This window comes from Rissa tridactyla, chromosome 1 (genome assembly GCF_028500815.1).
Source record: "Rissa tridactyla isolate bRisTri1 chromosome 1, bRisTri1.patW.cur.20221130, whole genome shotgun sequence".
NCBI classification, from domain to species: Eukaryota; Metazoa; Chordata; class Aves; order Charadriiformes; family Laridae; genus Rissa; species Rissa tridactyla.
Window position 1 is genome coordinate 209,960,218 of NC_071466.1, and position 26,765 is coordinate 209,986,982.

The 26,765-nt window shown below is 38.9% G+C and overlaps 1 protein-coding gene across 10 annotated transcripts in view; it reads right to left on the bottom strand.

Annotated features, from left to right (window-relative positions):
• Positions 1-26,765, bottom strand: part of SEMA3D (semaphorin 3D) — a 147,322-nt gene that overhangs the window by 101,573 nt on the left and 18,984 nt on the right. For 8 of the 10 annotated variants that reach the window (XM_054189132.1, XM_054189136.1, XM_054189139.1 and 5 more), the window contains one exon: positions 370-560. In XM_054189132.1, the coding sequence (XP_054045107.1) occupies positions 370-560 (191 nt within the window). Of the gene's footprint in view, positions 1-369; positions 561-5,550; positions 5,773-19,895; positions 19,996-26,765 lie in introns of those variants that run through there. The other 2 variants (XM_054189133.1, XM_054189137.1) reach the window with 2 other exon arrangements.

Sequence of the window (26,765 nt, forward strand, 5' to 3'; positions counted from 1 at the left end):
CCCATGCCACCCCCACCAGCCACATGGGAATGTCTCTCATGGCATTTCAAGTAGCACTAGAAATCTATGTTTAGGCAATGACTTCCCCCTAATTTCTGTATGTTATATTAATATCCTCTAGGAACAAACTGAAAAAATAATTTAAAAAACCAGTTATATTTCAGTAACATGTACCCCCCACCCCAAAAAAAAAGAATTTAATACTGTCCCTAGGCAGAATTCATCCATCTTTAAGGCATCTATCACATGTTTCTGGGAACTGTAGGGACAACTGAGTTTTGTTTTCCTGATTAGCAACACAAATGAACTGCTGGCAACATGACATCAAAACAAAAGTGGCAGAATCAGAAAAACTGCTGAAAAGTTTACCTTTATAGGAAAGCTTAAGTCTTGGGATATTTTGTTTTGACGTTCCAGTGACTGGAAGGAACAGCATTGCTAAAGATAACAGGCTGCAGGCATGTGGTACTTGGGAAGCTCTCATTCTGCGCTCTTCTTCTGTATCTTCTTTTGCACTATGGTGAAATATCTTCCAGCTTTTCAAACAATCCAAATTTAAACTGGAAGAAAAAAGAAAACATCTGCCAATTTTTTGCATTATTATATAAATAATAATTCTGAAAGCAAGCCAGACCTATCTTTAAAGAGTAGCTCACTTAACACATTTGTTACAAAATTATTTTTTCCTCTAGTATAAATCAAAATGCTGTAAATCTCTTCCTTTAATACTAAACTTACACACTGTGAGGTTGGAAAAATATGTAAACTTTACAAACACCAATGTCTAGCATACCTAAAATTTAAGCACAAATTAAATTAATGCAGTATCCATAAAAAGAATATTTGCCATTCAGAAGTGACCATGCAACTTGTTAGTTCGTACCGCTCCACTGGATATCTTAATGTTTTATAACACTCTCTTTATCTCAGTACAACAGCTATTGTATGTTTATGCTATGACTAGAATAAACTGTAATATCTCAGATACCATGGGTGTACAAGCTGAGTTAACAATGAATACATACCCATCATAAACTTTCATAAATAAACCAGGAAAATTGGATAGAGCAAGCAGTTGTGTTTAGTTTTAACAGAGAAAAAAGTCCATGCAGCTGATGGATTTAAATGTGCTTTCAGTATGATATTTCCAGCAGAAAAACTGCCTCAATGCACCCACCAAAATGTCCTATAAACTTTAATGAGTGGTTCATGCTGAGGTCAATAGGCTGATACGGGACTTTGTTAGCACAGTGTGCAACTAAGCCAGCTTTGCAACACTTTTCACTTAATAACAGTCATTCATATTCCATAAATCTTAAAGTGCTTTACAAATGAAAGTAATTATCACTGTCCTTATTTTCCCTATGCAAATACGGAATCATGAAACTACAGTGAACCTACTTCCTCGAGGTCACACTGCCACCCCAGTAGCTGAACAGAGAGCAGCAACAGTTCTCCTGGTGGCCTGTTTGTACCCACTTATGAGGGATTCCCTTTGCCCAATAACTCTACTTTTGCATATGAAATTATTCGAAATGGCATCCGGAGTTCTGAAGGCAAAATTTGATGGTTAATAAATGACAGAGGTCAGAGCATGAAAATATCTGCGAGCGCAGATCCTTCCACCTACAAGTGCATGATAACAGAGGTCAAGGGAGATAATTTGTGAAATGACAAATGTCAGTATCTGAGTTATGCTGTAAATCACGGAGTAAGGAAATGTTATGGTTAGGAGCGAGATTAATGGCTTATGACTTGCCATGAAAATTATTTTCTGAAAGGTACTGAGACATCCTGATTAAAAGAGTAATCCTAGTGCCCACATTAGCCAGCGCTTGCACAGACATCAAGGGAAAGGCTCCTTGTGAGCCCATGGGAGATTCAGCACAGCTCATGGCCCCAGAGCCATTCCACAGGTCTGGCACTTAAGCTCGCAGCAACACTGGGGCCAGGGCACCTTTGCAAGCTGTGGAGGCATCCAGAATCAATTTATCACCTCGTGATGCAGGCACTACATCCTTCCTGTCATGAAAGGACTGGAAAGAGGACACCTTCAATTCTCTCTGCCAAAGACAGAACTGAAACCTGGAGAAGAGAAGGCTCTAGGGAGACCCAATAGCAGCCTTCCAGCACCTAAATGGGGCCTATAGGAGAGATGAGGAGGGACTCTTTATGAGGGACTGTAGCAATAGGACAAGGGGTAACGTTTTTAAACTGAAAAAGAGGAGATTTAGATTAGATATTAGGAAGAAATCCTTTACGTGAGGGTGGTGAGACACTGGCCCAGGTTGCCCAGAGAAGCTGTGGCTGCCCCATCCCTGGAGGTGTTCAAGGCCAGGCTGGATGGGGCTTTGAGCAGCCTGGTCTAGTGGGAGGTGTCCCTGCCCATGGCAGGGGGGTGGAACTAGATGAGATTTAAGGTCCTTTCCAACCCAAACCATTCTATGATTCTGTGATTCTATGAAAAGAAACCTCTCTCAAATGAAGCTGGGGCTTTCTGAGCCTACAGACCTTCTGTCAATAGCAAAAGACAAGGGAGTGTGCAGGAAGGGTGTGACGGGGAAAGAGAGAGAGGGAAATGATTTGTAAAACGCCTGAAGCATCCTTCCTATTGCAGAACATTGAGCTTCTTTCTTCTCAGTCCCTTCCTCAACACTCACATTCAGTGAGTGGCACAGCTTTTGGCTAAATGCCACTACATATTCATGAGATGACATGGAAAGAAAACAAAACAAACATGAAATGCCTTTGGTTCATCTTTCCCTTCCCTTTATTAGAGTATAGGATCCTGAGAGAAGGCCTCTTCTTCTTCCATCCTGGTACATCTATTTGTGGTTGGACTACAAAGGACTGCTGTTCACCAGACTATCATAGGGTTATATCACCTTAAAGAAATATATCCGGGGGGGGACGGGGGGCAAAGAAGGGGAAGGAGGAGGGGGAGGAGTATATGAAGACAAGAGACACCAGCCTTGTTCATCTTCGGTAGGATGATAGAGACAAACCATACTTCAAAAGGAAGCAATAAAGTGGGAGACAGTCTCACTGCAAATATGCTGAGAAGTCTTGCCTTGAGGGCCTGGGTCTCAGCCAACAGGGATCTCACCACAGAATTTGGGGCTCATTTTCTTGAGGTAAAGTAGAGAGAAGAATCAAGACTAAATTTGTCGCTTATAGAAAAAAAAAACGTTGCCTGAATACACTGTCATTTGTTTAATCACAGATCGAGAACCAGCACCAAACTTGACCGTTTGGCCATACCTCACAACCTCATTTTTTCATGTAGAGTTCTTCTGCTAATGGATACCTTCCTTCTTTTTTTTTTTCTTTTTTTTTTTTCTTCCCCCTTTTATTTGAATAATGTCTGTGAAAAAACATTTGTTTTAAGTCCTGACACAAGGCGGTTAGTTTACACTGGAGGCAGCTGCTCTGTGAGCTCGAGCCAACCCTGTCTTGTCCTAGATTCATTGCAATCTGGCCAGATTGTCACATATATTTTTAGTTTATGATGATCTTCTAATACAATTCCAGCTTCTGCACAGAGTCCTTCCAGCGGTCTGACGACTAGCTCAGGTTAATGAACTTCAGACCAACTAACTGGCCATTAGTCTTCAGGAAATATCCTTCCTCTCTGTAACATATGCAATGTCAATCAGTGTCCTGTATGAAAAGACCCATAGTCACACTGCTCAGAAGTAATCAGACCCATGAACAGAAATAAAATATAAAGCCTAAGAGCAAATCTAACTTCCCTTTTCTTTCCTCCCCTCAAAAGTAAGAAGAGTTTTGTCAGAGGAGGAAAAAATGTTGTTTCCTTTAGTTCTTTGATACTTCTGCTAAGCACCAACACGCTCTAAAACTTCCTCATCGTGAACAGACCCAAAATAAATGAGGAAACAGTCTGAAAAGAAAAATACTGAGGCTAAAACTGCTTTCCCACCTTGGCTTCAGCTAGGAAATATCTGCACTGTGTTAATTATCACCTGCGAGACCGACTGGGGAAGGAAGCTATGCATACACCTCGCTGAAATAGGGGTATTTCCAGTGGAATAAAGGAGCTATTATTTGCCCCACACGGGGGTGGGAGGCGTGATGCTGAAGAGGGGCCGAGGAGCCTGGCTCCATCCTGCTAGGACCTCCCTGTGGGGCTCATAAATTCGTAACGGGCTGGAGGTTAAAACTGCCAAAAAGGCAAAATGTTGATCTGCTGGTGTCCTGCCATCTTGCCAGAGAGAGGTGGCTGGACGTAACTGGCACATGCGTGATGTCACGTCCCTGAAATGAAGTGTCACCTCCTTGCAATTGGTCAGATTTAGTGGAGCCTATAAAACAGATTGCTCCGAAGCTACTGTCTGAAACAGGAAAACCTGGAGCCAATTTACTAAACGTAATTTATTCCAGACCCTTTGTTGCAATAAACAGAGCTCTTCAGCCTTCTCAGACACACAGACAGTAGGGAGCTCTGTGCTTATGGGAGTTTTTTCAGATTGTTCAGTTCAAACCTATCTAAAGGCAAAATCTCGCATTCACAAATACTGTGTAGGTTTCCGACTTCCCTTGGCGTCATAAAGTCCAGAGCCGAAAGGACTGTGACCCATCTGCAAACACACACTTTTTTTAACAGTATTTCATGTAACTCTCAGTTTAATTCCATTTAAAAAAAAAACTATACAGAATTGGAGGATAATTTAAAACCTGTCTCCAGCACTAGGTTTCCGAGGCCATTTTAAAATTTGGAATTTTGTACTCTGGTAAAAAGGACAATGAAAACAGCCCGCAGCAAATACAGAAAAAGCCATTAACCAAATGGTATCACTCAGTTATACTGAATCTAATAGCAGTGTTACAAATTGCAAGTAACTACTGAAAATCTAAAGCAACCTTTGAGATGGTTCATCTTGATTAAAAAAAGATAGAAGAATGTCTGGTAGTCACTGTGGACTTGTAAGTAGGCTGAATAAGTTACCTAGGCCATTTAGTCTCCATATGCAAACTGTTACCTCTGATACCTGAATTCTTTTTTCTCCTCAGCTATCCCTGTCTGAGATCTTGGGGTTTTATTTTGTGAAAGGATGTACCTTGCAAAGATCAAACAAATAGCATGTTTGGGCTGTTAGACAAACATGTTGCTTTAAAGGATTTAAAACTATTTACCTGCAAAAAGAAAGAAAAAGTACCCCACCTATAATTCAAATGTATTGAAAGGTATGTTATCTGTTTACTCATATCGTACACATACTTCATATATATGCATACAAATTTAAAGCATGTTACTTTAACTGCAAATATACAGATATATGTTCCTAATGCATTTACTTGTAGCTGTCTCATCTATAAATTATCACAGATATTCCTAAAGGAAGATTACTATGGTTGTCTATTGTGTGGTGCAAAACTGCGTACTATAACCATTAACTGGATATCGAATATTCGGTGTTAATAAGAGGGAAAACTACAAGCACACGTGAGTCAGACTAATAACTCATAAAATAAAATAGACTAAAATAAAATTATACCTCCAGACTTACTTAACATCTTTAACTTACTTACTTTTTAAATAACAAAGATGACATTCATCCAGAGCACAATGAAACTATGTTGTTGTACCCCTTAGATAGACGGTCTGTTGATATATTATTTGGCAGAGGAGGCTTTTCTCTTCATTGTGAAATCTCAGTATAAAGCTAACTCCATCCAAGAACTGGTAAACAGTATTATTCATCACTATTCTCCCATTTATTAAGTGGCTTTTGTGCTGTTTATAGTGCAGCAAATGTTCTCTTCCAGGATTCTGAAAAATACTTTTTTTCACAAAAAACCCAGATCAGTATTACATCACTTCCCAACACTAGCAAAAATTGCTGAATAAAAAGATGATGATATAATCTAAAAAATTATGTGAGCCTACAGAAGGTGATTTTTTTTTTTGGTTGGTTTGGTTTGGTTTTGTTTAAATCATTGGATTCAGTATATCTGGTGTAGATAAGGTTTTGCCATAAAGGAGACCTTACTATTCTTAAATATCCAGATGAATAGAGAGAATAAAGATGGATACAATGTATAAGCCAGCTTATAATGAGTTTTATAAAGCTTTACAGGCTTTAACTTTACTGAGCTCCTCACAGGATTTATACCCTACCCATTCAGCACCCGTAATTTGGAAGACAAGAAAAATCTCTGCTCTGGTTCTCACTTGAGAAGAGCCAAGTAGAACAAATTAAAATGAAGGGACTTAGAGACAAGGAGGATGCAACTGAGAATACAAAGAGTCAGCAAAAAATCCATTTTTATTGCAGAGAACCATCTGATAATAAATAAAGCTCTCCAATGAGTAGAAAATATGTTTGAGGATTACATTGGATTTTTTGTTCATTAAGATAAACTCAAGCTAAAGTAAAAATGGAGACGAAGTAAAACATGAGGGAAGAATAATGAACTCACTCACTTGGTTTATTTTTTTATAGTTCTCTGCATCTTTCTGAAGCTAGTCTACTGATAGAGGTATTTATACAGGGCACGTAGTCTGCTTGGAGATAAATACTGGTAAGAATGGGTAACCTTTCTAGAGTCTGTGTCACACTGCTATGAAGAGCTTATCTAACCATTAAACTTACTATCAGGCACTTAAACTTATACACATAGGAAATGAGCACTTTATCCTCAAAAGATACCAGGATATTTTTCAGGTCAGTGTCAGTGGGGTCAGGATTACACCCAAAGATTTCGTGTAGGCATAGAAAAAATCTTTTCAGAATGTGTCAGATAGACAGCCCTGCACACAGACATGTTATATATCACTAGAAACAGTGATTCTGAGAAGTTTTATGTGTGGCATTGTATCTTTTGGACATATAATGCATAAATCCATGACTGATGATAAAACAAATGCTACTCTCTAACCCTAATTCTTTGTATATTGTGTCTCCTTAAAAAAAAAAGAAAAAGAAAATCAGACCTATAGTTTTACATTCTACAGGCTGTTTCTCAAGCACAATGTCTATTGTCCAAGAAAAAGGATGGGATAGAAAGCAACTTGTCATCTGATAATGATATTGAAAAGAGGAGATAGGCGGATAAATAAAATGTCCCACTAGTCTGACAGGCAACTGATATCTTCCACACATAAATATCTACCTGCCTTGCACTCTGAAGTTAGATGTATCTCAGATGGATTTTTTTTTCTTTTTTTTTCCTTTTTTTTTTGGTGGAAGGAACAGTGACTTCAGATATTACGTCTGTAATAACAGCTTCCCATAGGCTCTTTATTTAGAATGACATGAGAACACCCTACATGTCTGATCATTAAAAAAAAAAAAAAGAAAAGAAAAAGAAAAAAACACAAGCCAAAGAAGAAAGCCGTGTATGGCACAATTTAGCAACACATAAGAATCAAAAGGAACCCTAAGCCAAACCTCAGTGTTACATTATTTTAAGTACAGCATGTTTCCCCAGCAGACCAAAAAAACTTCTCAAGCTATGAAAAGTGATTCTAAGACGGGTTTTGTAACTTTGGTATCCAAGAAAAGAAAAAGGCAGTAGGACAAAAATGCTGGAGACATTAATGAAAAGGTAGACTAGATGAAAACTGCTTCCTGCCGAGTACCGTGACATCCGAAGGTTTTCGCAGAGAGCCAGAGAATTTTCCTCTAAAACGTCTGTCACCACCTGCAGCACTTGGGGTGGCTTGGCTTAGCTCTGAATAAAACAGGCAGGGAGAGAACGCATGCAGGAAGCTTTACCGGTGGAACAGCCTTGGCCTGCTGTTGAGAAAATACTGAAAAGCCAGAAAAGTGTCATGATGGCCATCAGAGAAAAGAAATGCTCATTTTGGGGAGATCTGCCTGAACATTTAAACACTAACAGATTGCTTTTGTCCTGCTAAAACCTAAATTAACCCCAGGCAGCACTGTCAAGCCAGCTAAGCCACTGACCCTGCAACTACCATTCTTTTGCTGGAAGAAACATATACCTACAATGGCCAACTCAAAGGAAGGATTACAGTCTCTTTTTCACCTCCAGGAATTCTTGCCAGTGTTTTGCTATGGAAAAACTGTTCTCTGTAACTCCTTTCATAGGAGACTTTCCAAGGTCTGCAGGGGTGGAGCAAGAGTCCTCTAGCAGTGACAGTTCTATTACCAGAGGTCTAGAGCAGCTGGTGTTTCTGGGGGTCACCAGTAACTACGGGCAATGCGGTATTTTACGGATCAGTTACTTGAACGGAGACTTGTCCTACCATGTATTTTGCATGCTTGTGAAAAATGCAGCTTGATGGGAAGATAACGCAGCACTCTGGTGAAATTTGTCATAAATCAAGTCCAGACTTACTTCTAGGCACGATACAGCAGCAAGGTAAATAACACTCTGAAAGCGTATATCCAGTAAGTTGTCTGCATGGATATATCTATAGATGCAAGTAGGCAGGGCTCCTCTCTCCTTGATCCAAGCAATCCAGACCTAAGCCAGCTCTTACTGTTGTATGGCTCCATTAATTCCGTACTATACATCCATACCACACTATACCACACATGCATCAGAGGCACCACCAGCCAGCCACCTCTGTGTGCAGGCAGAAACACCTTGGTTCTGCCCACAGCCACCCAGCACATCATAACCCATCAGACCCTACTGAAAAAAACCCAACCAGAAAAAAACCAAAACAACCCTCCCCCAAAACTGAAAGAAATAGAAGAACTATAGATTTACATTTACAGATATATTTATAATGTTAATTTCATTTCACAGCAAATACTCTATTGTGCTAAAATTTGTAGCTAGATTTATCTGATGAACGGAAATGCATTGCCAACTAGTTTGGAATTCTGCTTAAATGCTTGTAGTCACTCACAGATTTCCCAGCTGTATCTAAAAGCTGGCTGTGGGACTTTCAGAGAATAGTAGAAGGTTAGAAATACAAAGGACAGGTAACTGCACGTTGTAGTTGGCATCTTAATATAATTAACCATTTTTCGAATTATTTTTATTGCACTAATCCTGGTAGGATGTTTCATTAACTGCCAGTATTATTTAGTTCATTGTCAGCTGTGTAAAAGTGTGATCTGATAGTTTTCAAAAGAATTCAGGTTAATAGAGTTTAGTGATGGTTAAAAAATGTGTACTTCATATGGCAGCTGGGCTTTGATCAAATATGTTCACTGTATATCCAATGGCATATTTTTGTAGAATTCCTTTCAACGATGTATGGCCTCATTATTTGATGCACTGTCAGTGAACTCTGTACAGCACAGTCTGCAGGGCTTTAATATAGAGACTACAGTATAGGGAGAGACATGCCGGAAGGATTTTAATTTACATTTCCAACAAATTTTGATTTAATAATTCATGACTATACACTTGAACTCTGTTGGAGGAGGGGTCTTTACATCTATTGCCCAACTAATTTTGGATCAACATTTTGTGCAGCCAATATGTAAAATGATATACATATGAACGTGTACACTGCAGTGCAGTGTTCTGTGTTGGCACATTAACCCAGTTATTTTTTTGTTAGGCTGAATGCATCTGCATTCTTCCTAGTTTTTTTTAGCTGTTTGATTTTATTTACATTTGGAGAACGTGTGACAGAGAACCAGCAGAGACACTGTAGCACAGCCCATTTGTAAGCTTACACAATTCACTAACTTAATGTGGACCTATTCCTCTTGACGGGTTTCCCTCAGGTACTCATCGCCCGAGCAGTTTAAAAGCTTTAATGCCTCTCATCTCTATCCTCTCTCCTTGCCATTATGAGTTAATTGATTTTTTTTTAATGTTAGCATAGGAGATGACATCACTTGCATAAGGTCACCCTACCAGTTAGGACCAGTACCCACATCCCCTTGACCTCCAGGCAGTGCCTTAGTCACCCGGCCACCCTTCTCACCAGGGACTACACGCTGCTGGTTGTGATTGCTGCATCGAGACCCATGACTCACATACCACTTCTTCCAGTGTTCTACTCTTGATTTAAGCCCTTGAGCAAACTGCAGAAAATTACAAGCAATCACAGTTTAATTTCCCATAAACAAGAACTTCACAGAGCTGCATAAGGAGTAACACATGGCCAGCGTGAGTTCAGACAGCAGGTTATCAAAGCTTTTACAGTCCTGTGTTCACTGATCACCAACTTTACCATTTTCAAGGGTTAGAACATGCTGCTATCAGACCCTAAGAGAACTTTCTGCTTGTGTTGCAGCAGAAATCAATTTCTATTTGGTGCAATAGAGTTGTTTTGCTGGTCTATTTTTAAACTGCTTTGTGAAGGGTTCTAGCATGACAGTTCCTGGAATCTGAAACAGCCATACTGAAAAAGAAAACAAGAATTCAAGCATCACCACCTCCATTCAACGCAGAACTATTTCCACTTTGGTTTAAAACCACAATAACTTTCCTTTGTCTCGTGAGGACAAAGTGAGGACAGAGGGTGCACAGATGAATCAATACTTAACTGAAAAATAGCAAAGCTTTTTAGGCAGTTAACCAGTTAGTTACTGGGGAGTTGCCATAACCGTAAGATTAATACAAAAAAGGTAGGATATAAAACACTACCTCTAATTTCGTTTTCCCCCTGAGACGATGAGGCAGTCTTGATCTTGAGGGAGTTCTGACCCTTTGAGCTGCAAATGGGACAATATGACCTTCTGATGTACCCTCCAACCTAAATTTTTCTATTAGTTTCTTTAACAGCTAATGGACAAAGGAATAACTGAACTGGATCACACATTGAAGGTCTTCAGCAACATCCAACACCTTTCCACTGATCACTTAAGTCTCTGACAGCCATCAAATGGCTTTTCCTACTCTCTAGCAATCATCCTTATCTTTCCAAGGACTTTTCTGATGAGGGCAATGCCTACCTGATCTGCTTACAAATCAACTCCTTTACTACTGAAATCTGACTGAAATCCAGAAGGCCTTCCTTTGATGAAACTGTCTGAAAGCTGCAGTAATTCAAGAGCTGATTCACAAGCAGATCCTAAATCCCTGTATCAAGAATAGCAATGTGTGCACAGAACAAGTGAAGTACACATAGAACAGGTACAGACACAGCATTAGCTATATCACTTAATCCAATATCACAAGGCTGCCACAGTCCTGGTTTGCCCACGCCATGAGAACTAAACACAGAACTAAGCGTCAAAATTATTGACACTGTATTTGAAGTAACGCTTTTGTCTGCACTGATGAGACAAGAAGGGGATTTCTTCCAGGATTCCCCTACTGGAGCTAGAAGAGGAAGCTGGGTGAGAAATATCGCTGGGATGGACTGCTGACCCTCAAACTAAGCCAATGAGTTCTGTCAGTCAGAAGACAAAATATCAGCCGTGTGTTCCAGCCTGTTCTCTCTTTTTTGTCCAAATTAGCAACTCCTTCCTGCAAGTCTATTATCTCCCAGATGGATCAAGAAGTGGGAGCCATTGTAGTTACCACATTAAAAGCTTCTCAAGGTTGTGGGGAGAAAAATGACTAGAGCGGATTTGGCCTCCACGCCGTCTTAGCTAGAAAAGGGATGTGTTGGAGAAGATTAAGTTGTGTTTCCATAGCCACGGCTGAGCAGGTGGCAAACATCCACCACAGGTGCTTGTTCTACGGAGGATCCCACTCCCTGGTAAAACAGGCACCCCTCAAAGAAGCCAGGGCTTGAAGATATCCAGGACACTTTATGTCAGATGAGGTCTATGTAAGTTTATGAAACCCCTTGGGATCATCATGATTAACTATCTTCCTTAAGCTATTCCCCACTGGGCTTTAGTGCTTTTAAACCGCTGACCCCTTGAATTAAAGAGGTAGATTTCTCTTTTCACAGCTGTGACTCAACACAGGGAGGAATTCAGAGACATCTGAAGACAAAGCCAGGCAGAATTTAAAACAAAATCCTTCAATGACAGATTTAGAGAGTGATGGCTGCAGCTGGAGCTTACAAATATAACAACTAACTAAATGAGCATGCATTATACAAAAGCCTTACATGGACAGACCATGGGAAGGCCAATTTCTTCACAAGGAACCAGAAAAACAGAACTACTAGGAATAAATCATCAGAAAAACTAGACATTGGCTGTTCAAAAGGAACCTTGGTCCATGGGTTCTTCAGCAAACTAAATGGTAAACACCTCTAAAATGAGGAGAGGCGATAACTTTTTAGAGAAATTAATCCTTGATTTTTTAATTTTTTTTTTTAAATCTGCAATGCAATACTGAACTTCCTGTGCCCAGAGAGGAATAAAACACAAATAAGATGTAGTTTTTAAAACTTATATAACACCTTTCATACATTCAATTTAAAGTATACAGTAACTAGTACATACAATACTGAATCTGCAACAGAAATGTTTTCCTACTATTCCAGTTTCACAGCTGGGGAAGCTGATGCTGAATGTATTCAGTAGCCATTCTAGAAGGACTTGAAGTGACTAAGGAGTGGAATGAGTTTATATTAATCAGCAGTTATCAATGCCACTCTCTTAAATACGATACGCTTCCTTCTACCGAGTCAAATGGGTTATCTGACATAGCATATCAGTTTTAAATAAACACGCACAAGTGTAAAGACGAGCTTTATAAAATGCAAGAAATATATTGAAGCTACTCAAGCGTGGAACACAGTTACAGAGGAATAAACCTATTGATCATCTTCACACAGTACCGCAAAAGCAAAACAACAATAACTACTGGAAACTCGGCTTCCCTTGTCTGCTCAGCTCGGGTATGTGACCTGCATTAATGGCACAGGGAATAATGTACTTGCACTCAGACCCAGGACTGACTGATGTCAAATGAAGTTCAACCATTCATATTAATGGGGATCAGCATTTGTCTGAGGGAATGGAAGTCTCTTAGACCTTTGGGTCATGAATTGACAAGCTATCGAACGTTTTCTCTGTTATGCTGACCATCCTCCATCCTCAATGAGATCAGCTGTCTGGACCCTTAGTCCCACTACAGCTGCTTTGTGCTCCTCCTGAGGCACAGAAAGAGCTCGTCACTAGTTGTTTGTGCGTAATGTGCAACTCAGGGTGAGATCTCACAACTGCCTTTCCAGGACACAGAGAACAGTCACACTTCCCCGGAACCCAGAAAAAACATAGACATCATACATGTAAACTATGAGTTTTATTATTATGGAGATTTGTGAACGACCAAGACATATGGTAAGAGAAGAAAAAAAAAAAAAAAAAAAGCCCACTGAAAGCATCATCTAAAAAGAACAAAAATGACTAATAATTTGTACCAAGAAAATTATAGCTAAAATGCTCGTCTCACACCATTAATAAACTGAGAGGAGGCAAAAAGCAGGTTTTCTTTCAGATGGACTTTCTGGAAAAATACCTTCTCACAGCATTTTATCTTGACAGGTTCCAGAGTATCTGTAAGCTCGTGGGTTCTAATCACTCTAATGATCAGCAAGCAGTTATTTCAGATGGCTGATACAAGTCTGTGGTTGATATCATCTGCCAAAATACTAAAACATGCAAAGAAAAACACTGCAGCAGCACTTTGTTCTTCTTAATATTAAGTAGAGCAATTTTGGTAGTAAGGACAGCTATAATTTTTACCATCATCATTAATACTCATCATATTAAGAACAATAATAACCCTGATAAACATAACCTTTTTTTTGGCAACAATTCTCCCAGAGGCAAATTTAAATGTTGTGGATGATGAGAAAGTATTCTGTTTCCAGTCTCATTTACAAGTTATAACCCAGCGCTGGCAGTCAGGACATGCAGAGTCAATTAAAAAAGGCCACTCGAACCCGAGCATCTCTATTCCTTTAGAGGCACCTCAGCTGCATTCTTGTTTTTCAGAAGTGCTTGTATAAACATTAAAAAACACAAAACAATAAAAAGATAAGAATCCAGCATGCAAGGCCAATCCTAACAAAGGATGAGACAAATGAAAAAAAACACAAGATTAAAATAAATGCCTTATGTGCATAATAAATTCCAATATTATGAGTCACTGAATTGACTCAGGAACTATGAATTGACTGTGCCCCTTTTAATTGTTCCACATAACGATCTCCTTTCTGAAAAAGAGGAACATCTTTAGCAGACATCCTTGCACAGCTGATTGTTTCTTTGTTTATCAATAGTATATGTGTACAGAAGTGTAAGTTATGGTACTTAAGTTTGGCTACAGATTTAGAAAGGAGCACGTAGGGCTCAGGAGATGTGCAGCTAGATCAGCAGATGCCTTCTGTATGTACTTCGAGAATTGCCGGGAGAAATCGCCAAAAAAACAATGCAAATCTGTTCCTTGCAGTAATATGAGATGAAATGGAAAAGCTAAAAAAGCAAGGCTGCAAATCTATGCAGTCTGTAACTGAGAAAGTAATTGCATTTGAGCTTCTTTCAACATTGAAGTTGTCTCTCAATTTGCTTTCCTTAGCAATATGTATCACAAAACACATTACTGATTTTCTACATTTAAGCAGTTCTGGGTTTTCTCCACCTTCAACATTCATTTCCTGTTCCAGAAAAATCCTCTCACACAACAGCTCCTTATTTAAATAAGAATATAAAAATGTTTGTAATGGCAAGACTGAAGGCTTATCCAGTCTACACCTCTGTTTTCAACAGTAGGTGTAAGGAAGAATAAGAATAGAACATTTATATATGATATTTCCCCACCCTTAATGCTCCCCCTTCTCTTAATCTATTTTCAGCTCAGGAGATTTCCTGAGCCTATTGTGGCCTGTCTATTTTGTAACCCCCAAGTAGATATCACTTTCAAGTACTTGTCCAGCCTCCCTTTGAGCCCTTGTAAAATTCTTGCATCTGCAACACCATCTGGCGAACAATTTTGTATGTCTACTATCCGATGTGTGAAGAACCACTTCCAAAACCAACAATGCAACCTGACAACTTATTAATTTCCCCTCAAATACCACCATCTTCATAATAGCCAGAAAATAGATCCTACTGGACAATAAAAATAGGAAGATTCTGATTGAGTTGTGATGATCATCCAACTGGTTTAACATTAGAGGCATTATGCATGCTACCTCATTACTTTACTTTGCATAATAGACTCACAGAGTGGCTGAGAAATCAAGAGAAAATTGGTCAGAGAAAATTAAGAAGGTGATAGTAGTGGTCAGCCCCAATAAGTATTTGCTGCCGAAGAAAAATACCTTGCTGCTGTCACTGCACAAAATGAGATGCAACATTTCACAACTAAATCTTTGGTCAGAATCCAGGACCAGCTTTGAATATTCAACCAAAAACCTTTTGCCAAGGTTGGCAAATACATGGGTGGGGCAAAAATCACAGCTTAGATCAGTGAAAGAGAAACCTTTCAGGTTTCACAGACAACAGTGGCTCAACACCAGTAGCAGAAGAGCTCCCACTCATCATTCTTGGTGAATAACTTTGGTGGTAGGGTGGAAAAAGCATCCCAGGACACCTAGGACTTGGGTAGCTCTGTCACCTCGCTTCCTGACAAGGCCCTCTGCCTCTCTCACATTGCAGCAAAATTAAATTTTACTGTACTGAAATGGCCAAATTTTCCCACATACAAAACTTCTACTCTCCTTATAATTTAAATAAAAGAGGGGGAAAAGGGGACTTACTTTTGCAAAAGTTGATAATATATGTTTAAATTCTTCTGTTCTCAAAATCGTTAGGATAGATAATTTAAGAAATGTATTTTCATATTTGCACTGTATACTGACTATGTGGAAAAACAGTTATAAGCTCTATGTTTCAAGGTGCGAGTGCTGTAAAAAACATCATCTTGCGATTTAGAACAGTAAAATTGTGAAGATTTATGTCTCCCATTGAAACATCTGATCTTACCCACTCTTGGTGCCAGAATGGCAGACTGGATGAGCTACTTGCTTATTCCAGTCAGGCGTTTCCTTGACTCCTGGACTTTATGTTAAGATATGATGAACATCTTACTCCCACTGGAGGATTTTTACTTGCATGAAGTCAATAGGTTAAAACTTGAAATTTACAGCTCGTGAAAGGGATTCCTCATCTGAGTTTGTTGCATTCTAATGGATAAGTAGAAAAATATAAATACTAAAAAAACAATTGTACTTTATATACTTCATACTTCATACATACAAAGTCGTTAATTTAAGGGCCTGTCAGAATACAGCTTCTTTAGAAATATCCCTTCTAGTGAATCATGAAGGGTAATAAATATCCAAATGCGTTACATCTCAGAAATGCTACAGTGAGCTGGCCCAACAGAAAAAGGTTCCTTTCCTTTTACAACAACAACGATTTTTTCAACTCACTATTATAAACTGTATTATTCCAAAGGATCTAATTAGTTATATTTACTTATTTAGAATTAAAAACTTATTCAGTTATTTTGATTATATCAATCAAAAGTCAAGTTTCACGTTAAGTTAGTAACGTGCAGAGGATCACAACAATGTAATGACATTTCTGTCATTGCCTAGTGAGTTTCAGAGCTGTTTCAAAAAATACACGTATTCAAAAATTCCACGACTTCTTTGATCAAAAACTAACATTGAAATGATGGTGGAAAACATTACACTTTCTGAAAAAAAAAAAAAATCCTCATTAAGTTTTAAATCAGAAAAGTTACACCTCCTTTTTCAATTACAGCTACTTTTAATATTTTCCAAAGGTAGCTACAATTTGGCCTTGATCCTGCTATTGCAAAATGCCAGAAATACCTAATTATAGCAGGGAAAATGTTGTGTGCGCACATATGTATGAGTTTGTCTACAGTCTGCATGAGCAATTGAAAAACATCCAACATATACACACAGCAAACCACATAATTAAAATTACCCTTATGCAGAGTAAATTTGTCTTTAAAGTAGAAAATAATGGAAGGACAGCAGAGACTTCTTAGTATTAAAACATAATGCTTCATTTAATGAGTAATCCCTGGAGCACATGGATGTTTACCTCACTCTGGGCAAGCTCAAGTGCATGGACAGACAATTACAGTACTTCAGCTGATGTGCAATAACTTGTTAAGCAGCTGTAATACAACGGCATTCTTTCACGGGCTTATAAACTGCTTTTCTGTATTTTCCTCCGTGCCAATATGACTTTTTGACTCCCATATATTAAATGGCTAAAAAATATCAGCATGTTCAAAGTTAAAAAGCCTGAGTATGGATCCACAAAGCACTAGAGACTGGTAAAAACTGGAACCTATGTCTGAAGTCTCTCCAAGTTTGGCAGGTACTGCGTCTGAATCCATTCTGCCTTCAGAAAAATAAAATCATAATATTTTTTTAAAAAAGACAGACAAGGTTTTGCAATAGGAAAAACATAATACAGTTAGCGTGCATTGTTTCTTAGATGAATAATGGCTGGATAGCAGACTTGGTTGAATAAGATTCAAACCCAAATTTTAAAAAATGTAGTTATAGGGTGTAGATTAATAGTGAACACTGGCAAATAGCTTGAAAGGGTCTCCAAGTTTTGCTTTAGGAGAATGGCAAAAGGAGAAAGGATAGAGAGAGGATATTACTAAAGGTTCACTTCCCACCACTTTTACACCACTGCCTCTTGTCAAAGTGCAGGGCGCAAAGTTCTGAGACTGATATTTGGCAAAAACAAGCTTAAACTATAAAAAAAAAGAAAATCTAATAGATGATTCAGGAGTTACAATGAACACGGAACCTCTCAATATAACACTAGCTTTCTTTCAGCTATGTTTTAGCGTTTCATCACGTACACAGGACACAGATTTCATTGCTTTGGTCAGTCCTGCAGAGGCTACTGAGCACCTTCTTCGATGTGGTGACCCTTCACTTCTCAATGTGACAGCTGAAGGCAGTACTTCAAACTATTCATTTTCTAGGCTTCTAGACTTTAGATAAAAAAACTTATTTTTCTATTATTTCATATTACTAGGTAAGGAAAGTTAAATACAATCAGAACATACACTGTATTGCTTTGTAATATGTGAACTTTAGAATCTCAGAAAATAAAAAAAATTCTGCATTTCTTTCAATGTATTTGATCCAAACTTCTGTTTGCCAATGTAAAAGCAATTTAAAATTTATTTGTAATGTTGTTACATCCGTAATAGTCTAAGGATGTAAATGATGCAAGATTCACAGAAAAGTGACTGGTGCCTACTCAGATATAGGCATACATATATGTATGTCTTGTTCCATTGGGAATAATCATGATTCACAGCACCCGAGTATGAGTTTACAGCTTATTATGACCTTATTTTTCAAATATTAAAAATAGAATGCATCTTGGAGGCTTTTTTCTTTTAATGGAGCACAAAGTAGCAATCAATGGTCATCAATATTTTTGTTGGCATAGTTCTATATTTCACACAAGAGACCTTTGATATCATAGAATGGCTGAAATATCAAAATTCCTTCAAATACTTATCTCTTTTAATGATAACTACAGCTGCACTCAAAATCTGCTGCCCTTGGTATCACTTACGTTCCCACAGGAATACAAATCTCTGAGAGGCAAAGGTTTAAAAAAGGTATTCTCAGGGCACTGGAGAAATGCACAGCTTTATTCTTTTGATGCTGCATAATCATATTATTGAGCTAATATACTGAAATATAATTTTTTAATCTCTTTTTCTTTTTTTTTTTCCCTGAAACTTATCTACTCTCACATTATTAATCTGAAAACTGGCCAAAAGAAAAAAAAACAGAAAGAGAGATCCAATGAATTCAGAATTCAAATACTGTCATTTGGGCCACTGAACATCTTCAGTGGAAGCAATTTAGTCTAAGGCATGGGAATAATGAAAAAGAAACATTATGAAGAGACACTGCTGAAAGCTGGTTGCTATCTGTTTGAGATCAAAGAGGATCAAAGCAAATATGAAATTGTCTTGTAGGTGAGGTAATAAAGTACCTAGTAATCTTGAAATGAGCTGTCTAAATATTCATATTTATACATTTCATTTTGAAAGGTGTGCATTTAAATCCCACGAGCAATCCAAGAATGATAATCACAAAATAGTAATACAAAATTAAATTTAAACCCAATATCTATTCCATCCTTGAAGCAAAAGTATTTCTTTCATCACGGTAATGACATATTGTTTTTAAAACCTAGTGACTATATTTGTTTAATTTAATGTATAAGTCCCTGGTTATCATTGCCATTTTACTCATACATAAGCGATCTAATGTGCACTGCTATAGCAGTTTGACGTATATTTCCAAAACCAGAAAAAAACTAAGACCGAGAGACACATCACCACCTCTTGCAGAAATGTCACTCATGCTATGAATAAAGCATAAGCTTAGAAAAACATCATCACCCAACAAACAAATAGCATTTGCTGAACCAAATACATGTGTCTGGAACTGTGCTCTTGAGCTAATTGGAGGCAGGCTCTGGTGCCGTACCCCAGGACGCCGCAGTTGAGAAATCCCTCAAACTGGTCATGCAGAGTTCAGTGCGCCGTGCAACGGCAGTTGCTTAACTCTGGGGGCAGGAGGCACGGTGAGAAATCTCAGAAACCAGACTGGGAAACAATGCTGCTGTTTGTCATAGACAGCCTCAGCAGTGGGAGGAAGCCAGCGAGAAGGACAAGGACCTGAGCAAAGCTGGCCATAAAGCAGCAATGCACCATTGCCAAGGGCGAGCGCTGGCTGGGGGGATAGCTGGGGCTATCAGGGGTAAAGAGCTGGCGAGGGGGTGAAGGGTAGGTAAGAGCAAGTCCTGCTGAGCCAACTCTTCCCGCAAGCGCTTCCCACCTCTTCCCACGGGGGCTGCCCCAAACCACCACTGCATCTGTATTCGGCTGTGTCAAGATGGACTGGGGCAAGCTTAAGACCGGGATACGATGGCAATCAGTGTGGGAGGTATTATTGCCTCTTGTTAGTCTTCCTCTCAAAAAGGTAGGAAAAACCCAGAAACTATTTGCTGTTCAAATAGCAAAAGTTGAATGGGAATGTGCATACCCACCTCTGGCAGATTGTGCTATTGAAGGAGACTATCAAACTCAGTCACAGGACATCCAAAACCTCTCCGCTCATGCGAAGTACCTAATTCTGATGTTCAGTTTAGAAAGCTACTGCTGCAAGATAGTTATCTATGACTCCCTGGTACACCCAAAGACAGAGAGAGAAACAAAAAAAAACAACTGAAGGAGTCTGGTCACTCTGAAAACCCTGTTCTAATTTTTAAAATTCAGTAGGTGCAAGTAATGAACTAAAGGATACATTCGCTGGGATCTGGCCCAGTCTGATATCTGTGTTGGAGGACACAAAATTTCGAAACTCTGCAACAGCTCCTCTCCTTTCCTGTGTGTCAGACTAACCCCGACCCTGAGTGTATCTTCTAGTTTAGCCTTGTCCAACATGTGGTTTCAGGCAGGATGTTGCCTGTAAAACCCTCACGCATTAATTCCACTAATTGCAGCATTCAAAATAAAAGCAGAGCTTTCAGAGGGGGACCAAAAGGCCATGTTGCCCTCCCGACGGTAACATGCTATCAGCCACAGCCAAGGCTGGAAACGCATGCGTTCGTGAGGCATTGAGCTAACACGTCCTCACAAAAACCATTCGACCCAATCAGCCAAACTGTGGACCTTGATTTCTCCGTCTGACAGCCCTGTTCAGCCCTGCTGGGTCGGACTTTGGCCAATGCCACCGCTCGGAAGCTGCAGAGCATCTCTGTGAAGAGCACCTGCAAAAGGAGCGGAGGGGGAGGGGGGAACTCTTCAGACTCGGTAAAACAGGTTTAATAGAGTTAGAAGTGGAAAAAGACTGAGCTGATTACCCTGTGTGAACTGACTACAGGAACAATACCCAAACGAAAGACAATCTAACACAACTGTCACAACAAAGCCAGTTCTGAAAGACATCTGACAAGGCAACATCTTTTTTTTTTAAATCCTCAGGATATTAACTGCATATTTGTGTGTTGTATTAAGAAGACTAACGTCATGACAACAGCTCAATTTAGTACAAACAATAGGCCAATAAATACAATACTAGTGCTTTAAAATAATTAAATAACCATTTGTTCTTGTATTTATGTTGCTTCCAAATACTGGCAGAATTCCTTCAAATAAACAAACAGCTCTTTTTTTTTAAATTTTTAAAGATTACATGTTGGCAGCAATTTAGGCGAATCTGGACATTTGTTCCATTCATCTGAGGTGAAAAAAACAAAGACACATCTATCACGTTGCATTTTTGCTCTTAGAAAGCCAAAACAAGGGCCCTCCAGGGAAAAAGAAGTTTAATTATAAACTATTACTGCAGAACAAGATAGATTCTCGGACATATCTCTGGGAACATATTCAATACACTAAGCCAATATAATCTGAAATGTAATTTTTATTCTTTTTTTTTTTTTTTAATGCAGGGCCATGATTCTTTTTTGGTGTAAAAGGAAAAAGTCAACAAAATAGTGATCAATTACACAGGCACGAAGTTTGTTGCAAAATAACGTTCATAATATAGTTAGGGGTTCTTCAGAAGCACCCACAAGAATGAAAAACACAAGCAGTGTCACTGATTAGCAGTCCGTTTTTTAAACTGCTCACTAAATTTGTGCTGCACAATACTGAGAAAATCTAAAGTATAAAATAGGAGACAAAGTGCAAAACAACATCACATTCTCTGCACTGTAGTTTTCAGTTTCAGTTCCTATAAAGCTTTTTATAATTGTTATATCAATTGTTACAGCAGAAGCATCTTAATGAAAAACAGAATTACTCTCTGGGTTTTTTTTAGCTTTTCACCCTCCACACCAAGAAAAAGCAGGCAATTTATTCCAGAATCTTCAGTTTGAAATATTTCTTAATCACACATAGTATATCAAATAGTTGGTTCATTTCTGTCCACAGGAAATTCCCCTAATATGAAAATGTACAGGCTAATAAATAAAACTTGAATTTAAAAAAAAAAAAAAAGGTGAAAGAAGCTGTAACGCTCGTAGAACTCAATGAGGCTATTTAATAAGCCTACATTTTAGATTTCCATTGTGTAACAGAGAAGAAAATGAGTTATGTCAATAACACTGTCAACAAGGTCAAGCCCCACAGGAATCCCTATGAATTCCTTCTAAAATCCTGTGTAGATCCGTAAACTATGTCATGATCTTACCCACCACATCGGTGAAGTGTGGAGCTTATTTTAAAGAACTGCATGCTGACAGCCTAATTCTGTTTTCACAAAGATGAACTGGATCTCTAGAAAGGCAAATAGCTGTCTCATAATGCGAGAGGTGTCCATCAGGTAAATTGATTCTCCTGAGCAAATGAGTTGCAGAAGTAAACATGAAAGCTTTGTACTGAATCTCATTCAGAGAAATAAATACTGAAGATTCCATGTTTTAAAATTCATACATGACATCAAAGATGAATGCTAATTTGCCTTTTCTAAGTAGATGCATTTATACTTAGATCAAATATATAAATTGTCAAGAATACTATTACCCATCATGATACTATTGCCCATGTTCAATATCTTTGAAGGCTTTCAAGCCTCTTGAGATCATGCAATTTCTAAACATAATAATGAGAAAATGCATTTTTTTTTCCTAAATCATGATGATCAATACTGTAGAAAAGTTTACAGTTGCAAATAGTGATTATCCGATTATTCCTTCTCATTTTCCTTCCTCATTCTTTTCCCAGCAATTAACTTCCTTTTATTTTACCAAATGTCTTCACAAGTTAATGAAAGAAGCAGAGATTTATAATAAAGATTTATAACAAAGTGTCCACTATAGACCTGTATCAGAGTAATGCAGAGAGTAGTCAGTGAGGGATACATTGGTGTGTGTCCACTGTCTTCATTGAAGTTGCACTAATTAGGTAGAAAAGGACCGTGACCATCATGACCCTAATATTGGTGATAGTTGTGTTCTCTAGTACACAAATATTAAATTTATTGTCTGAGTTCCATTTCTGAATTCTTTTGACAGAATAATTAGTGAGCACATTCGTTCAGATAATTTGAATGAAAGTCGAGCTTGTCTTTAATAAATTTAGTGTAAAAATATTTGATAATCTCTCTAAGGTTCAGACTCACCTCCTTTCTATTTAGGTACCTGGAAAATAGAAGCTGGCAGCCCAGTCACTTGAAGCTACATGCATAATCAATAGGGAGAAACAGAAACCACCAGACACTGAAACTACCAACCTGAGCTCTTTAGCACCTTCTGTTGACTCTAGTTAAATATCAGATCCTATACGGGAGGAGAAAATGTAGGATATGCTATCACTTGTTTATCTATTTGACCAAATAAATGCTTCCAAAAACAACGAAAAACATTACTAGAACAATCCCTTTTGTTTCTCCGGTTCCAGATCTATGTAGAGTTCCTCCCTACATAATGCCCTTCACTGAGTAGCATTTGCTGAACCATCATAAAACCCCGACATGTCTGAGCATGGTCCTCTGCTGTAGGAGGCAAAGGAATGAATCCCTCCGATGGTTGTGTAACAGGCTCTTACCCTTCTGCTACTAGAAAGGAAAAGTATATTAGCGATGTTAGGTGTATGTGTCTTTATTGTGGTAGTGTTCTTACTTGAGAGGAAATCAAAGAAAATGTCACACTACACAAAAGCGATTCCATGATAAAGGAAACGAGAAGATTGTAAGGCCAAGAACTGAAACGCTACAAATGTCAGCACTACAGCTGGAATGTGATGGCAAACAACATGGTCTTGCCTCTCACAGTAAGTCTGTGAAGCGGAGAGAAAATAAAGGCAATGTTTTACTAAGCTCATTTAAAAATAACACGACAACATTTCTGCTTCCTTGGTGTCTTTCTCATTCAGTGTCCACCCTCTGCAGGAATGACCCAGAGGTCCTGAGGAATACATGCTTTCTGATTGCATGGTTAAAAAATGCAGCCTAGTGCATATACGTTAGAGACTGGGAAGGAATGAAAGTGCAGACAGTTATCCTTTGGGATGCTGATAATGAAAGCGCTTGTAAATTATTTCTCATTGTTTCCAGCGGAGGGGAGCATGGCTGCAAATCACTGAAAACTGACATATCTGCTTGTCTGTTAGTGCTTTATTATTATTAATCAAAACGAAAACAGTGTTTTCTTCTATTATCTGTGCAGATATACCCTCTGTATTCAAGTAGTTAAAGAGAGGCCTGATTAGTCCTGTGTACTATTAAGGATTATACCCTTGCCTCCTATTGTCTTCTAAAGCAGTGAAGTGTTCTGATCACTGGTTGTCAAAGAACCAGTCTAGATGACAGAATTTCTATGTCAGGTACCAGAAATCTTCTGAAAATGTGACACAATATTGCTGTCCTGGAGATACAGCAAATGGGATGGGGAACTTGCCCCAGTCCTAGACTAGAAACTACAGGTAAAAAAAAGAATAATCTCTTTTTTTCTCTCTCCCAAGCTTTTTCATTTACAAAATTTGTAATTCTTTATACATATATATAAATTCAAAAATGTAACCAAAGTAAACTGATTCAAGGAACTGAAAACATACCGCTACTGTTTCTTAAGATCCCATATTAGTCAAATCATCCATGACCAGCTTCGGATATTATTTCTGTCACTGAGGTTTGCGTAAAGAGCAGAGCAGCTTTCTCCTGGAAGGTCCCAGGACGTTTCACTTAATCTTCCACCTCCCACCCTGGGTCTCACTCACATATTTCAGTTTTTCTCCCTGTGTGGCCATACTGGGAGCACTCTCAAGCTAAACCCACAGGAAAGAAACAGAGAAGAACAGGAACCATGCAAGAGCCTGCCTGGACAGATTGAATAATGCTCGCAATTTGTTAAGTACTAGAAGATGACTGAACTTCCCCAGTGTTATTGTTTTATCATTCTTTTGAAATCATAACTTAATACTTTTATTCCTATGAACTAGCACGCTAAACACAGTAACTTAATGGTGAAGTATTAGAAAAACATTAATGTAAACATATAATAATAATAATGTAAATGCACTGACATATGCTTATGATTATTCTTACAAATGCCTTTTGGGAAGGCCATATCGAATCTTTAAAATTTATCTTTAACCATGGCCCAAAATTCAGGGGTCTGTTAAATACATTCAGCCTGAATCTTTCTGAGTCTCCATGTGAAGAAAGTATAGGCTTTCAAAACAGACCGAGTCTGGCCATAACACAACAGGATCAGAGACATACTTCTGCCGCAAGGGAAAGCACTTCAAACACCAGGGTGCCAGTCTGTCAGCACTTATCACTCAGTGGGTTATACTATCTCTCCAGCAGATTCCCCTTCCAAACTTATACTTCATCACACTCCTGACCTTGCTGCATGCGGCCCCCTCAGCAGAGTTCAAGTCTGTATCATGTAAGACATGGAGAGTTTCTTCACTGGTTCTCATTATCATCTCAGAGCTTTGCTCATGGTAAGCCAAAATTATCTACTCTGCAGTTTTGGGGGCATTCATGGAGGAGGAAGGGATGAAGAAAAGTCTGACCAAGAAAATGTTACGCTGCAAAGAAAGGGAGCAAACGTCTGCCCGTTCATGAGCAAATGATTGCTTCTGGGCCTGTTTGGTGTGCAACTTTCCATCCAAAAATGGGATGGAAACTGAGACGGCAAGGCCATATTGTGCTCCAGCTAATAAAGTGTTTCAGATCAAGAAAAACAGGCAAGGCTGCATCACTCTGGCCTGCGTCGTATGGACTCTTTTTTTTTTTTTTGCCTTTGAAACATTCCATTTACTGTTCAAGCCAAGACAAGAAAAGAAACATTTTTAACCTTAAGGGTCTGACATAAGCCTACAAAATTAAATAGCCAGGGCTGAAGTGAAGCAGGTTTTACAGTTCTTAAGTAGCTAGCCTTTGTTCCTTCCTTAACGGTACAGCTATAGTCAGGGAAAACATTGCAAACCACAAGCAAAGAGGCAAGAGTAGATTCAACTGCCTTTATTTGCAGTGAAATCTATGCAGGTCAGGGCCACATGGTACTAAACACTCTACAAACAAAGAGCAAGTGTCAATGCCTTCCCTGATGAGCTTACATCTAAGAAGACAAAACAAACAAAAGACGGGTGGAGGAAAAGCCTGTGTAATTACAGGAATATGGTACAGTTGCCCCCAGCACAGCTCTGACTTGAGCTTCCAGACCCCAAGTCTAAGTCTGTATCAATAAAGAAAATGTGCCAGACACTATTTGCAGATCCTGAGACAGAGCAGCCCGGCACAGCTTCTGTCCATACAGCTAAACCCTTGTTCCCTTCAAAACCGAATGGTCTCATCCATATTGCCTCCTGGGATCCCTCCACATCCCCCCAGCTTATGATAGACAGTTTGGAAATGTGCTAGTTGACAAAAGCAAAAACCAGTCCAGTGAGCACGCTAACAAACATCATGGGTTACTGCGGGCCCATACCGTCTTTTGGCCTTGTTTAACTTGCAAATACAGATGTGACCCATCTGTCTCCCCTGCAGTCAGCTTGAGAGTCCCTGAACCCACGAGGGAAACGTGCCACTAACGCCATCAGCCATCAGCCGAGCAAGATAGGCAGTCAGTGACAGAGCCAGCAAAGCATCCCAGCAAGTTTTGGCACTTAAAATGTACTGCCTTTCATTGTGTAATTTCTGTGGAGAATACTAAGCCATGAAAAATATTCCAACAGTGGGAATACAGATGTACAAATTGGGCTAACACGACTTTCAGGTAGAAAGTAAAAAGGGAAGGCGGTTCTAGGTTCTAGGTGTGGGCAGATAAACTACAGGTGAAATTTTTGAAATTTAACTCTGGTTTTACAGAAGACAGTGCCAGGCTAAAACATCGGCTGTTTTTTTCTGATCATTGAAACTCTGTTTTCAGAAAAGCTTTGAGAAACTTGGAATAAAACAGCAA